Genomic DNA, 16,813 nt, shown 5'->3' with positions numbered 1-16,813 from the left:
TTGAACCGGACTGTCCTGTATTCGGACACTCTGTCCAGTAAAAAATTATAGGTAATACTGGACATGTATGTGGACACATGTATTACCTCTCTGGATATAGTGACCTGACCGGTTTGGGGGGGGGGGGGGGGGGCGATTTCCCTGAGCCAGTATTTTTAGAGAAGCCACCTGGCAACTCTAGTAGCCCTCTCTAATATTACCGAAGACGTGTCGCAGAATCAGAATAAGCCACAACTGAGACATTTCTTATTCATGGCCTCTCAATTCCTAAAGTTATAGTGGTCGTGATGTACTGCAGATCTCCATGTATGTCTTTATTTATATAGCGCCATTAATGTACATAGCACTTCACTGCAGTAATACATGTGACAATCATATAAATAACAAATAACACATAATGGGAATAAGTGCTTCAGACATAAGTGACATTAGGAAAAGGAGTCCCTGCTCCGAAGATCTTACACTGTGAACATTACATCTGTAGGAAAAGGGGCAGACTGAGTGGGAAAAGTGGTCTCTATGTGTCAAAAATGTCTATGTTTTTACGTGACTGCGCTGTTACTCTTGTCTGAGACATTTGTCAGATATACAAAACAAAGATATGATATAAATAAATGTTATGCTGTTTGATTTTGCAATAAGTTGCTTGGCGCCTTATTCATTAAGGGGCAATAAGGGAATCTGCATCTCGTCATTTTCATTAAGCACTTATCTCTTGTCCAAACCGAGCGAAAAACAGCTTTTTTGGATGCAATTTGTTTCTCTTTGTGCAATTCCATGCGATATGCAAATATAGTACGCGAAGAATACGGCAAACGCACAAAATGACCTATTCACCGGCTGGTCACTAAGGTGCGAGATTGCATGTGTGCTGGAAAGTCAGAACCTACGTCTCCTTCCTCAGGTAGGCAAAGTAAGGCTTTGCTGAAGAAGAGAGGAGAGAGATTTTAATGGATAGGCCCCATACAGTTTATTGTTACTATTCCATTAATTGCCCCCTAATAATGCCCTGCTCAATGTAATCGAACATGAAAACAATGGTTTTCTGAGACATAGAAGTCATTTCCCTTAGTCTGGGTTCCCAGGAATATCAATTAATTAAAAAACAACATGTATTATCAATCAACACATTACATATATACAGTATGTATTTTTCTCTTTCCAGGCTAATCCTCGAATACGAATTTTATCTGCCGGACGATACGTGCAGATTGACCGCGCAGAGCTGACCGACACAGGGAGATATACCTGCGTCGCCAGCAACATTGCAGGGAAAACGATGAAAGAGTTTCTGCTGAACGTCTATGGTAAAATCGATTGTGTGAATATTTACAGCGTAAATAAACAATGTCCCAGATACACCAAGTTCCAGCAAATCCGGGAAAGTAGCGCATGGTTGCATAAAAACGTAATGAATATCATTTTCACTGAGATTAACCATAGCTACAAAGCTGCAGTAATTCTATGCAAAGACAGCGACCATTGTTTGTCTCATTACCAAAGGGTTAATGTCGGGTTACGTTAGCTGCAAGTAACTGAGCGTTAAGCCTATACCTTAGCTAGAGGTGGCACAGAGACATCTCGGGCCCGGGGGTTCAGTTACTGAGCCACTGATTGAGCCACCTGTGCTGAAGCACGGATATCTTTCAAACCTGACCTGTTGGTGGCACTTGAGGACTAGAGTTGGTCACCCCCTGCCATAGCGTATACATGTAAACACACGTAAGCGGAAAAGCATCCTATTTCGGAGATTAGTTCATTGTGTTAATATGAAACTTTTTACCACCAGTTCCTCCCTCAATAAAAGAAGGACGTGGTTTAGTAACTACTTTGATTGACACGCCTGCTAATTTGGAATGTATCACCACGGGGGTTCCGTCTCCAAGGATAACATGGAGGAAAGATGGCTCTATTCTCCCCGGAAATAATTCAAGGTCAGTTTCTACTCCGGTTCCTCCATCACAGTTTAACAGTTAGGATTGTAGGAAGAATGAACCATTGCAGGACAGAGAATGGTACACAAACAAATTGTGAATTTATGAAGGGGGGAAAACGATTTGAACCATATTTTAGAAAGATTTATACAATGTGCAGGCTTAGGAAACAGAAAGAAAGAGAATTCCTAATATATACATAAAAAGTGCAACTGTGTGTAATGCCATCACACTGTGGCCCGGATTCACTAAATGGTGCTAAGCTTTTAGTACGCCTTAACGTACTTTTGACTGTCTATAATGTACTTAATGCACCATAGTCGTGTGTGCACTTTCTAGTGAATAAAAGGGGTGTACAACATTCCTACAAAGGGGAGAGCAGTCCCCTTATTGTCGTCTCTCGTTTATATGTATACATACATAACCATTTCAATGGTCTATAATCAATAATAGACTTCTATACACTTAATAATCTGTCCGTTGCACGTTCCTATATCTTATTAATGAGCATATTCTTGTGTGTTATAAGATTACTGCTATTCTTACAATGGGGGGGGGGGGGGGGAGAGAGGGGGGGAGGTGAGGGGGTGTTAAAGTCTCCCAACAAGTTTCCTCTAATCACTTTTGTTAGGAACCTTTTCCTCTGGTCTATGAATGTAACACTTATGATCCTTCCCTACTCCTCTGGCAGTACATGAATTACAGCATCCGTACTGCCTACATCATAGCAAACTGTTTCCTGTCCTACTGTAGATAGTATATTCATACTTAGCACTTTAACTGTAATCCACTCTTGCAGTAAGATGACAGATGTATACCAGATATTATTTATGCTGATCTTTCTTGTTTATTTTAGGTATTTCATATACGAGTCTGGTTCACTGTACTTTCCGTCAGCAAACATTACAGACTCTGGACGATATTTCTGCTTAGCTACTAATGCAGTTGGCTCTAACCAAAGACAAATTGATCTATTGGTCTACGGTAGGTATTGTGATGTGGAGAGTTTAAATAGGAGCTACAAATAACCGTAATATAATGGGATATATCATATTCCATTTGTCCTATTAATTAAGTTACTTTCCAATACTTTAAATACAAAGAGTACGTGACGAATACAGTACTATAATCCGTTCCTTAGAGAAATGCATGGCTAGCACCGCTGTTAACAAAAGGTTACATGTGGTATATACTGTACATTAGGATGAAAATGGGTAATTGTTGCAAAATCAGATGTTTTCTTACATTATTTAGCTCAGGGTCACAATTATATGGCTAGTTTGATTATCCAATATAAGCAACCAAGCTTCTCATACAGCTAGCTGAGAGCAGATGATTGAAAACTGAAGTTCACATCATACAAATGGCATATTAACACTGAGTAATGATTATATATAAGTCCAGAGTGTCCGTTCAGACGGTAATCGGCCAAAAATCCCTATTGACTTTAATGAGTATTTTTGTCGGAAAATTTCATAATTGCAATTGCTGCCAATGTAGATTACGGCACTAAGAAGTCAAAGTGCGTTGATGCAAAGTTCATACAGTACAAACAGATTAATTTAACATCAAGATGTATTAATTATCCCTTGTTTGTGCAGACTTAGCCTTAAGCCGCAACCCTTGTAATCAGTTTTTCTTTTCATTTAATTTTCTTATAGAATTTGAACTTGAGGAACTATCTGGTTCCCAAGATACGTACTTTTCTATTCAATATATATATATATATATATATATATATATATATAGATAGATAGATAGATAGATGTACAGTAGCACTACTCTGTGTCAATTGCTTTACATCTTTATGTAGCAGCTTTTCTCTTAAATAAAAACAACAGTTGTGGTTTGCCTCTGACTCACATACACCTTACGCTGTGCATTACAGTACACATAAAAAAGTAATTCAATGTTCTAGTATCCAGGTGTCGGGGAGAAGTGTACATTCGTTGTAGGATATGACCAACATTGGATGGAATTAGTTTAGTGTTCCATAGTTTTCACAACCTCAAGCCTTGTGTTCAAAACGTTGAGTTGTCAAGCATGCCATAGTCTACATTTCTCCCTGAAACTCTTTGGAATTAACAAACAATGTTGTTTAGCTCCTCCGTCTGTAGCCTCTGGGTCAACAAATGTTACAGCGATGGTAAATCTCCAAACAACACTGCCATGTGAAGTCACAGGTACCCCTAAGCCAAGAGTTGAATGGATGAAGAATGGACGTCTGATTAATACTGATCTCTACCAGAATTTGTATAGGTAAGAGGATAGCAGAGTCTTAGTACTGCATATTACTGTTATTGCATTGCAGCAAACTATCATAATATTTGCTATCATGTAGATTTGTCTAAAATGTGTCAAATGTAACCCCTAATTCATATTATTTAAATTAATTATTTTATTATTTAACCGTGTACATTCTGACTGGGGGTTTCACAGGACCTATAGATACATTCTACATTGTTTTTTTTTTTTTTTTTCAACTTTGTTTTTATTGGTTTTTAGTGCATACAATCAATGGGGTACATTACGTCGGTAATTATTCCACGTATACACTTCACTTGCAAGGACATACTACATATGACGGACGCACATTGGGGAAACCTACAGGACAAGACCTTAACAGACAGACAACGATTACGGGGAAGCGTGGGGGGGGGAGGGGGGGTAGGGAGGGAGAGGCGTAGACGAGTCTCTTACTACTTGATGATCCGATGTCCTGCGCCGGCACTGTTAGCACCCTGCTCTTGATCTCCTCACCGAGAGCCCTGCGCCCGATCTGCTTTCACTTTTCTACTTCAGTCCCGTTGGGGTAGTACTACTGCCCTGGGGGAGCCCTGCCGTCCGAATGTCCCTTGTAGCTCCCCGTCCAGCATCCAAGGAGAACCCACTTCCAACTATCAAAGCCATATTGTGGCCTCATTCATCCCCTGAATATCGGTCTGTGCCAACCATAATGACCAGACTTTTTCGAATTTATCGGCCGAATCGTTAACTAAACTCGTTAACTTCTCCATTCGGCATATGAACCAAATTCTGTTCCTGATTTTGTCTATAGAAGGAATCGCATTCCGATTCCACAATGCTGCGGTCTCACACCTCATAGCGGTAGCAAAGTGTGCTATCAGCTTGTTACCCGACCGAGATACCTCATTCGTAGGTTTACCTAACAAAAAGAGCCACGGGTCCAGCTGTATTTTGAGCCCCAAAAAGATCCTCTGCAGCCAATCTCGGATCTGGGTCCAGACCGGTACTATTTTCGGGCAAGACCACAGCATGTGTACCAGATCCCCTTGTTCCCCGCACTGCCTGGGGCAGAGCGGGGAAGATCCCCGGTTGAATTTAGCTAATCTAACTGGGGTGAGGTACCACCGTAATAATACTTTATACGAGTTCTCCTTCAATGTTGTGCAGATGGAGCTAGTGGCCGCGGCCTTAAATACCTCGGCCCAGTCCTCGTCCTCTAGTTGGCCCTGGAGATCCTCCTCCCATTGAGTCATGAAACGGGATTTAACTGTCCTGTCTGTGTCAGTATTCACCACCTCTCTGTACAAGGCAGAGATCAGTCCCCGCGTGCCTGTCCCGCGCACACAGAGCTTTTCAAAATTCGTCAGCGGTGGCCTCACCGGGTGTGCTTTATAATATGCCCTGACCTGGAGGTATTTCATAAAATCCGTGTTGGGAATGCCTGTTTCCGACTGTAATGATTCGAAGGATTTGATCTTACCTTTAACCTCCAGGTCCTTCAACCGTCTAACCCCCGATTTACGCCAGAGCGGGAAGCTCTTATCTGTCAGACCAGGAGCAAAGTCCGGGTTGCCATATAAAGGTGCCATCAGAGTATGTTTGGAGGTTAATGAGCTATTATCTTTGGAAGCCTCCCAGACCGAGAGTGAGTTGAGTACAGAGGTCAATGGAATGAGAACATCCCTCACCCGTTTCCTCGGGTACCAGATCAGGTCCATGAGCTCCAGCGGGGCGCACACCTCCCTCTCCAGTGCCACCCACCGCCGCAGCTCAGGGTCACTGTGCCATTGCGTAATTTGGCACAATTGTGCCGCTTTGTAGTAGGATAAAACACTCGGCACCGCTAGGCCACCAGCTTCCTTGGCTTTCTGCATCGTCTTTACTCTAATCCGTGGTTTTCTACCATTCCAAATGAATTGGGATATTGATTTTTGGAGCCCTGCGATATCCGCTCTTACCACGGGGATTGGGAGAGTTTGAAACAGATATAGAATCCGGGGAAGGACGTTCATCTTGACGCTATAGATCCTTCCTAACCAGGAGATACCATATGCCCTCCAATCCTGCAGCTCTCTTTTTAGAGTCCTCAGCAGTTTGGGATAGTTAGCCGAATATAAGGAGCTTGTCTGTTTTGTGATCTGCACTCCTAGGTACTTCATGGCGGATGGGCACCATCTGAACCCAAAATTGAGTTCTATCAGCTTCTCCATCTCTCTTGGCATGTTGAGGCTTAGGGCCTCCGATTTGGATTGATTTATTTTGAAGCCTGAGATCTGGGCAAATCGCTCTAGAAGCTCGAACAGATTGGGTAGCGAGACGAGCGGCTTAGTAAGGGTTAGAATGATGTCATCTGCGTACAAAGCCACTTTGTGCTCCTGTGAGTGGATTTGTACCCCAGAGATATCAGCGTTGTTCCGGATTTGCGCTGCGAGCGGTTCGATGCATAGGGCGAAGAGCAGGGGCGAAAGCGGGCACCCCTGCCTCGTACCGCTTTTAATTGGAAAAGGATCTGATGGGTAACCTTGGTGGACCACCCTAGCTGTTGGCGCCGTGTATAAAGCCTTAACTGCCTGTTGGAATATACCCCCAAACCCGAATGCTCCAAGCGTGGACTCCAGGTATGGCCAATCAATCCTGTCAAAGGCCTTTTCCGCATCTAGGCTTAGGGCCACACTTCGGATCTCCTTGGCTCCTATAAAGTCTATAATATCAACAATCCTTCTAGTGTTGTCGGCCGCTTGTCTATTTCTAATAAAGCCAACTTGATCCGGGTGGATAAGCCTCGGCAGGATTATATTTAATCTGTTGGCCAGTAATTTAGAATAGATTTTAACATCTGTATTTATTAATGATATTGGCCTGTAACTCTGGCAACTAGTGGGATCTTTGTCCTCTTTATGAATTACTGAAATTGACGCCTGGAGCATCTGTCCCGGAAACGGCTCCCCTGCTAGCACTCCATTGAATAACTGGAGCATATGCGGAGCCAGAACGCCAATAAATTTTTTATAGTACAGATTGGAGAACCCATCCGGGCCCGGGGCTTTTGACGCTTTTAGGTTTTTTACTACCGCCTCCAATTCCTCCCTCGTAAAGTCGCTCTGTAGTGCCTCTCGCTCCAATCCGGTCAATTGTGGCAAGGCCGCGTCTGCCAGGAATTTCCGTAGCTTACTACTTGTCCTCGCATTGTGAACCACCTTCTCCCCATTGTATAGCTGTGCGTAAAATTTCGCGAACTCCCCCACTATCACTTTAGGGTTGGAGGAACACTGGCCCCCACTGGTATTGATAGAGTGAATGTTATAATTTGGTTTCCGGTTTCGGAGTCTGGTAGCCAGCATAGTGTCCGGTTTGTTTGCTTTCTCATAAAATTTCCTCTGAGTCCAACTCATGTCTTTCTCGGCCCTGGAGGTAAGGAGGAGGTTCAGTTCAATCCTGACATCCTTCAACTCCTTAAGGGTATCCTCTCTACCTGTCCGGTTATGTAGTGTAGAGAGCTCATGTAACCTTTTATAGAGCTGCGTTAATTTGGCCTCCTTTTTCTTTTTTCTACTTGCAGCGATACTCATCAATACCCCCCGGATTGTGGCTTTATGTGCCTCCCATAACATAGATTGGGAAACCACACTGCCACTATTTATCCTGAAGTAGGCTGAGAGCTCGGTTTTGACTTTTTTTTGTATTTCCGGGATTTTAATCAACGATTCGTTTAGCTTCCAATTTGCTCCCGGTCTGACAGACCCAATTTGACTGCATCGTAGCTCAATTGATGCATGGTCCGACCATGTAATATCATGTATGATTGTGTCGGATATTTGTGGGACCATTCTGCCCGAAACAAAGAAGTGGTCAATCCTACTGTAACTGTCGTGGGGATGGGAATAAAAGGAGTAGCTGCGTTCCCCCTGGTGCTGCTCTCTCCAGATATCAACGAGGCCAGTTTGCTTTAGTCCCCGCTGGAGAGCGGTGCTACTTGCTTTCCTTATAGATTGTTGGGAGGTCGTGCGATCGACCTTAGGGTTAAGAACCGTGTTAAAGTCCCCTCCCAATACAATATGACCCTCGGCCCACTGCTGCAGCTTTTGAAAGAAAGCATTAAAGAAATCTGTCTGTCCTTCACTCGGCGCATATATGCATGCCAAAGTGATTCTGGTCTGTTTGAGGAGCCCGATCAGCACAATATACCTTCCCCCGGGGTCCCTTTTGATCTTTTCTACCTGGAATGGGATGTTGTTATGCATTAATATAGCTACCCCTCCTTTCTTTTCCGCCCCTGAGGCCAGGAAAAACTGACGGAAGTGTGAGTCCATAAATTTAGGGCTGTGTCTAGAACTGAAGTGTGTTTCCTGGAGAAAGACCACTTCAGCCCCTCTCCTTTTGAACTCCGTGAAGGCGATCCTCCGCTTATGCGGACTATTAAGCCCTTTGGCGTTTTGTGATAGGAAGGTTACCGCCATATGTATATCAATTGTGTGAGCAGATAGAGTGTATAGGCGTAATTATTCTTACCCCGGTCCCTGTGCTCCTGATGGGTTTGCGAACCGTAGTGCTTGCACTTTCCGAGCGGGATTCGTCTAACGCCTGTTGGGGCTGGGGTGGGGGGGAAAGAAACATGAGGGAAAGAAACATATAAATATCACATACACAAATAACAGGAACCGTATTGGTCCTAGTGGACCTTGGGTTCAATGCCCGGCTGCGAACTGTTCTTCCTGGACCTCCCTCCCCCTTGGTCCCCTTCCGTGGCTCTTGCGACCAGCCACGGACAGCCGGGTCTTTGCCAGGAAGGTGGGTCTTACCCCATCTCCTGAAGCAGATGCACATACCTGCAGGCAGAGCGACGGTCACCCCCCCCCCCCCCCCGCCGGCAGTTATGCGGAACTAAAACCTAATCTCCAAACTCTTAATATTTTTATTATTTATTCTCTCCCTCCCAGTTCTGGTGCAGACCATAATGAACCTCTATATTCTACTCTATTATCCTCTACTTTCTCTATACTACTTCCCAAAACTCTAAACCGTTTTAACCCTTCAGGTCTGGCTCTCTTCCGGATCTACTCTACCCTTCTGCAGCCTTTTGTGCCCACTCTTGCACCCCTCCTATTCCTTCCCTCACGGCTCTAGCAAGGGTAGCTTTATCCCTAGTCGCCTGTGAGCGCTGGGATTTATTCCGGTTGAATTGGCCCCTCTGTAGCTCCCTCCATGCAATCTCCCTCCTCTAACTTTCCCTCCTCTCTCGGGCCACCCCTTCCCGACCTCGCGGCCTCCGCTCTCCTGCTCGCTAATGTCCTCTTTGTCTTTGAGTCGGGGCTTCTCCCCGGCGGCGGACCTCGCGTGCCTCCGCCGAGGAGCCCCGCTGTATATCCGGGTCGGCGCTGTCCTCCTGACGTCACCGCGACTCCCTCGCCCTCCCTTCCAGGGCTCTCGCGAGATCCACCGCTCTGACGTCACCGGTCTGGGTGGGTCCTCCTCATACGAAGGCGGGCTGCCGAGGAGAGGGGGCTGGTCCGGGGACAGCTCCCTGGGCGGGTCCCACCGCCGGAGCATTCCGTCCCGCCAAGAGTTGTGCCGCCATGGTCGAGTTCGCGCCTCTTCTCCCTCTTCCCGCTCCGTGAGGTAAGGGAACGCCATCTTGGGTCCTCTCGATCTGCGTGAGCCCGCTGAGCTTGGCGGCCTCTGTTTGGGGCCTACTGGAGTTGGTCTTTCCTCTCCTGTGTGGGTCTTCTCTTGGCTGACATGAAGGGTGTAAACTGGTTTGTAAAAACGCAACAAGCGAAACAAAACTGTTCTGGTTTTAACCCCTTCTGTGATTTATGGGCTTTTCCCGCTCCCATCTTTTTTACTTAGACTCCTCTCCTTCGGGGGAGAGGAACCCTGTTGTCTTGACGGGGAGTCCGCAGCAGGACCTTGTTGGGCCCCCTCTGGGGTGTTGGCTATATTTCCCTGCACCCCAAGCCTTTTCAGGAAGGCTGCCCCCTCCGAAGGTTGCTTGAGGACATGGGGTCTTCCATTCTTTGTGGCCACCAAGGCAAAGGGGAAAGCCCAGCGGTATCTGATTTCATTGTCTCTGAGAGCCCGGGTAACGTGGCCTACGGCTCTCTGTCGGGCCAGAGTAAGGGGCGACAGGTCCTGGAATACCGTGAGGGTGATCCCCTCAAAGGTGATATGGGGGGTTGCCCGGGCTATCCTTCCTACCTCCTCCTTTATAGAGAAATAGTGGAGGCGGAGGATCACGTCTCTAGGGGGATTTGAGGCCAGTGGTCGAGATCGCAGGGCTCTATGGCACCTGTCCATCCGAAAGTCAGCTTCTGGTTTATCCGGCAGGATGGAGGCCATCCAGCGAGTCAGCAGTGCCTCCGGGTCCAAGATCTCCTCCGGGATCCCCCTGACTCGCAAATTGTTCCTTCTGTCCCTATTTTCACCGTCTTCCTGGCGGGCCTCCAACTCCATCACCCGTTGTTCTAGGGCCTGTATACGGGAGTTTGTTTCCTGCTGTGTGTTCGCGCTGGCTTCCATGCGCTCCTCCAAGTCATTGGTTCTGGACCCGATCTGCATTAGATCATGCCGGAGCCCCTCCACCTCCCCCCTAAAAAAAGATTTCAGATCCACCAGGAGCTTGGAAATTTCCTTTTTAATGGTTTTGGATTGTTCTGTTGCTGCTCTTGCCCCCTCGGTATCCTGGGCGGAATCGGAATCCGACACCGCCGACAGCTCCGCGGCCCCCGCCTTGCCTTGTCCTGAGAAATAGGCCCTGACATCCGACTTGCGTCGGGCTTTCTGTCTCGTGGCCGCCATTTGGTTCTAGTGCTGATCTGCCGAACCGGGGTGTGTTAGTACGCCGATACTGCTCGTTTGCTATGTATTAATGTTGGTTTTAGACTTAGATATTGTCTTTATTATGCCGGCGGTTGGTGGAGCTGAATGACTAAGCGTCCATCACCAGCCAGCCGCGCATGCGCATCATTCTACATTGTTTTTAAGGATTTTACCAGACATTTTAATTAAATTGACACCTTTAATTTTAATTAACTCTTTTCCAGACTTTTGTCTTCAGGATCATTAGTTATAATTTCTCCTTCGGTGGACGATACTGGAGTGTATGTGTGTACTGCTTCAAATGATGCTGGTCAAGATAAAGTATCGATCGATCTTTCTGTTCAAGGTATGGATGGAATTTACATTGTACGATACAAGTGGTCATTTAACACTTGTGATTCTAAATCCATCTGTCATTTTTCCATTACATGACATATTTACTTTGTGACTGAACAATTTCAAACATTTCTGTCATTATCTACGTCACATGGTTGTTATTAATATTAACAAACTGAATAATGTGATCCATTGCAAGTTTAAACCCTTTCTTTTATCACTACTATATACTGCAGTAGTAGGCAGTCTACGCTAAGCAGAGGCTCACAGATGTGGCCCATAGCTCTGAGCCACATTCACTAAGCTCTTTTAGGTTAAGAGGACATTTAATAGGCTAAGTTAACGACCATCTGTATGAACACTGTATACACTAAAGAATATAATTGGATGTTTTTACTCCTGTGTGTATTTATGTACTTATACTTTCATTTATTGAAAAAAGAAAATGGCAGGAAAAAGGGCCACCCGAAACCAAGTTACCCCGAGAAAAATGGCGCCCTCAAATCTAGTTTTGTGTCGTTGAAAATCATAAGCAGAAACAAATGAAAATACTAATTGATAAATTGATAAAGGTCACATCCAGTGACTGTTTCTTCAAAACGATTGGAATCCTGATTATCAGGAACATACGATTTAACTTGCGAGGAAAAGGGCAACCCCCGTCGTGTTGTACAAACTCGAGCGCCCCATTTCTGTAGGGGTAACTTGCTTGGTTTGACCCGTTTTCCTATAATACTTTACCGTTATTTGCCTGTAGCACTCGTATCTTTCTGAATGTATATTTTCATGTATATAGTGCCACCAATGTACGCAGTGCTTTACAGAATTATTAAGACAGTACAGGGAGATCGTGTGATACTTTATACACTGACATTCAACAATTTAACAATGAGAAATCGAGAGTCCCTGAACCACAGGAGTAATACACGAAATGGAATAATGGTCGACTAGCAGAATGCAATAAGAGCAACTACAGTATAGAACAGATGTGAGGGAACAAGTCCGGAGTACGGAGAGGGGCCACAGGTCAAACTAACGAAATGCTTGGCTGATGTGAGATTGTAAGCAGGACATGGTGTTGCGGAGGGAAATGGGTTGGTGAATGCTGTGGGGGGGGGGGGGGGAAGAGGGAGGCGTTTCACAGGTAGGGAGCCAAAAGCAAGAGAGCTTTCAGACGTGAATGGGCTGCAAAGGGTCATGGACGAGAAGGAACAGAGAGCTGAGATACACGGTGGGGTAGAAGAAATGTAGAGCCTTGAAGGAGAGGAGAAGAGTTGAAGGAGAGACATTGAAGTGATTTCAGGAGGAGAAAGGAGAAAGGGAGAATAATGAAATATTGGCATGGGAGACCCTAAGGAAGATGGCAAATTAGGAAAGGTTATTGTTGTCAATGACCAGTGTAGTGTTTTTCTTATTATTATTGATACATGATCGTGCACAAACATTGTGAATGCCTTCTTTACTGCAGTACCACCTTCCATTGCTGATGAAATCACAAATATCTTTGTAACCAACTTATCGCCTGCGGTAATTCCATGCACCGTTTCTGGAGTTCCATCTCCATCCATTCACTGGTTAAAAGATGGAACTAGCCTGCCCCCTAAAGACGACACCTACAGGATACTGTCTTCAGGTACTCGTGCTTTCTGCGACTGTGACGTTTAAATGGATTTGGGTCTCGAATTACTTGAGCTTAAAATATTAAGGGCTTAATTTAACAATTTTTAGTTTAAAATACATTGTGATTTAATGTACTTTAATGTATTTGAATATAATTTATCCTGTGCTTTATTCCATAATTGTTATTTTAAGAAAATGCAATTTTGTGACTTTCAAAGGTGTAATTCCCATTGTTTATCCTCCTATCTCTGTGATTGATTAAAATAAAGTCAGTTTTATACAGAAACTCTTAACTCCTTTTGTAAGGTAGCAATCCGATGATGTCTGCTTAGGAACTACATTTAGGTTGTGGTGTATAGGAAGAGACACAAACCCTTTACCATACAGACTTCTGTATATCAAAGATAGAGAACGTACAGTATAAGTGCATCTGTATGCCTTCCAAACTTGTTTGACTCACCCCATTGCCTTATCATAGAGTGGTTAAGCTGCAGTAAAGGATTCTGGGTAGGTTGTGGTGGATAGGAAGAGACACAAATCCTTTACCATACAGACTTCTGTATATCAAAAATAGAGAACGTACAGTATAAGTGTATCTGTATGCATTCCAAACTTGTTTGACTCACCCTATTGCCTTGTCATAGAGTGGTTAAGCTGCAGTAAAGGATTCTGGGTAGTAACATGCAAATGAGTGTGTCATTTGTAGGCCATTTTAAATGAATTTGCTAGATTTTACCTGCTGCATTACACAGCAAGTGCAGCAATTATTGGGAACCATACATTGGAGGTTCAAGACTTTGGAGGGTAAGGCCCCTAGGCACTTACATAATCTGGCCGCCTCCTTTCTGCCGCCCTCCTCCTCCTTCCTATTTGCAGCATCAAATGACGCCACAGACATCACCACAGTGATGGCACATGCCATCTCGTTGCCATGGTAATGTGACGTTGTGACGTCATTTGACACCGCGAAGTCACGTTGCCATGGCAACGAGACAATGTGTGACATCCCGTTGGTGACGTTCTCGCCGTCATTTGACGCTGCGAATGGGAAGGAAGAGGAGGGTGACAGCAGGTAGGTGCCCGGCATATGTAAGTGACGTCCCATCAGGCCCGATAGGCCCAAGAGCACGAAAAAATTCATATGGGGGCGGACATTTTTGCTGCCCCAAAATGTTGCCACCTGAGCGGGCTTAATGGGGAAATCTGCCGCTGTCAAGACACCTTTCCTTTCACCTACCATCAACTGAACTAATTGTGTCTGGTTTGCAACCACCTTCAGCTTCACATTTTGAGACACGCAAAACTTTCGTACAAGGTTTCGAACCAGGCCAAACTTGCTTCTTGTGACAAAAAGCCACGGGCGAGTCAGAGTTCACAAGTGATTTGCCAAGCATTAGTAATTATAATTTAATATGCTTACTGTATTTGTAAAATTCTTTAAAATCTCTATGCTTATTGCTGGGACATTACATACAGTAGGGCACACACACCATGTTTCGCACGCTGGCGATATTCAGCTGAAAGCTTACAAATTTTCTGGCAATCTCTACACACAATATAGAATCAGTGACCATGCTTAAACTAATGGACAAAACAGCTGTCTGTGATTGGGCCCTCGGATTGTGTACGTCGCTGGCCCAGGCTTACCTGTACATGTTGTGTAGTACAGAAAGCTTCGGGGAATCTGAGGAAGACATGAAAATACACAGGTATTGTCTATTTTTGGAGTGTTCCTTCAAAAAACTTTATGGGAGGGATATTACCTTTAGAGATAGTGGAGTCCACTTTCACAAGTACGTTTACTTAAATCCCCCTTTTCATGGAGATTAAATGAAACCAGCTCAAACAGACACGGAAGAGTTATAGTTTAGAACAGTGGTTCCCATCTCCAGGCCTCAAGGGCCACCAACAGGTCACGTTTTAAGGAAATCCCTGTTTCAGCACAGGTGATTCAGTCAATGACTGGGCCACTGGTTGAGCCACCTGCGCTGAAGCAGAGATATCTTTAGAACCTGCTCTGTTGCAGGTACTTGTCTTGAGGACTGGAGTTGACAACCACTGGCTTAGAAAATCAAGGCCATGGAATATGAGACACTATTTCTGCCAAGCCCAGCTGGGGCTAAGGCCCAGATTCTGCCTGCATGCAAGAAATATCACTGCAATGACTTGGATCGCTTCATATAACTGCTATAACAATTGGATTTTTAGGAACCATTGAAATACCAAGCAGTGAGAAAACTCATGCAGGAACGTACACCTGTGTGGCTGTTAATGATGTTGGCTCGGCACAAATTCATGTCAATCTTCATGTTCAAGGTCAGTATTCTTTTAAAGAAAGAGGTCTAATACATTCTTAAAGATATCTACTGTTTCTGCCATCACAGTCTCCTTGAGTAGTCTTTTCCACATTTTTGCTTCACTCACAGGAAGGAATGTACATGCTTAAGAAAGCTCTTACTATGTAATCTGAAGGTATTTGCTTAAACAGGTTTAAAACAGAATAAGCCTTTAATTAAAAAGCTATGTACCTCAAATCTCAGGGGACGGTCCTGTGTCATCTGTTCTGTTTTTGGAATGAAACATTCCCTTGTCAGTGCCTTGTACATAATGTATACTGTACCTTGCATATAATGTATTTTGAGTTAATACCACGGCCTACGTGTAGTAGTACTACAGGTAGGTACCATCCTAAATTTCCTTAAAGGCATTATCCCTGGTCATCTTCCTATAAATTGATGGCATTGCAGTAAAATCTTTGTTGATAATATTGGAAACATTGGATTTTGACAACTGATGGATTATCTACAAATGTTTAAAGATACATTATTGTATAACCTGTTAACGCTCTTTATTTTTATATTTACTAATGTAGAGGTTCCAGTTATACATGGCCAGTCCGATTATTTAGAAGTAGTCTTAAGCGATTCTATTACTCTATCGTGTGAAGCTTTGGGCACACCTGCACCAACTATTACATGGCAGAAAGAAGGCATCAGTATCAAAACAGGTATATTCAGTTTCTTTAATTGCTCAAACAAGTGGTTTTCAACATTAAATGTCTTTTGGTTTCCCTAACAGTACCTGTTGTATGTAACTTACAATATGATCATTGTGCTAAGTAGGATATATTTTGTTTTTATACAGTAGATGTACATTTTCCTTTTTAATATGGATCTTATAAAATACAGAACCTTAGTTGAACACTTTGACACTTTGGCTGAATACAGTTTGCTAACAAAAATGGGATGGCACTTAGAAAAGATGGCGGTAGTGCAGCATTAATCTCTGCCATTAGTCCAGATTTATATGGGGCTTGTAAAACATACAGGACACCTACAAGCTCAGATTGAACCATTTTATTCAAAAGATATCTATATATATATTTAGGCACTGTACCGTGTATAAGTTTCATTGTATGTAGCACTGAGCTCTGTTTGTGTTTCATGTTCTGTCTCTGGTTTTAAATATATATTGCCATGCCCAGTCGCACTCCTCTGTGACTCATACGCTTATATATATGTTGTGGTCATTTTGGGGGTTCAATATGAGCTTGTAGGTGTCCTGTATGTTTTACAATCCTTGTTCAGCTGGTCTTAGCTGATTGGAAGGTGGCTCCTCCTCCCTAGTTTGAAGCTCACCCCCTCCCACTTTCAAATGGTTAAAAGCTCACTCCATTGCATCTCCCACTCTCAGGGGAACTTGCTTGCTTGCAGTTTGATTGTAACAAATCTAATACAGAGTGCTTTTCCTGGTAATGTACAGGTTAATAAGAGCTTCAATCAGACTTAGAACTATGCAACTAATTTTGACAGATTTATTATAAATCATTCTTCCTGGCAATGCACATGTTATTAAGAATT

At 44.0% G+C, this 16,813-nt stretch overlaps 1 protein-coding gene across 1 annotated transcript in view; it reads left to right on the top strand.

The window, feature by feature from the left end:
* The window catches only part of HMCN1 (hemicentin 1), a 302,818-nt gene that overhangs the window by 223,815 nt on the left and 62,190 nt on the right, over nt 1-16,813 (top strand). The window contains exons 72-79 of the mRNA XM_075616900.1: nt 1,166-1,307; nt 1,790-1,934; nt 2,791-2,918; nt 4,037-4,193; nt 11,222-11,343; nt 12,802-12,966; nt 15,162-15,269; nt 15,826-15,960. Of these exons, the coding sequence (XP_075473015.1) occupies nt 1,166-1,307; nt 1,790-1,934; nt 2,791-2,918; nt 4,037-4,193; nt 11,222-11,343; nt 12,802-12,966; nt 15,162-15,269; nt 15,826-15,960 (1,102 nt within the window). The remainder of the gene's footprint in view (nt 1-1,165; nt 1,308-1,789; nt 1,935-2,790; nt 2,919-4,036; nt 4,194-11,221; nt 11,344-12,801; nt 12,967-15,161; nt 15,270-15,825; nt 15,961-16,813) is intronic.

This window comes from Ascaphus truei, chromosome 10 (genome assembly GCF_040206685.1).
Source record: "Ascaphus truei isolate aAscTru1 chromosome 10, aAscTru1.hap1, whole genome shotgun sequence".
Lineage (NCBI taxonomy): Eukaryota > Metazoa > Chordata > Amphibia > Anura > Ascaphidae > Ascaphus > Ascaphus truei.
Note: the sequence above shows the minus strand (reverse complement) of the source record. Positions and strands in the feature narration are given on the sequence as shown.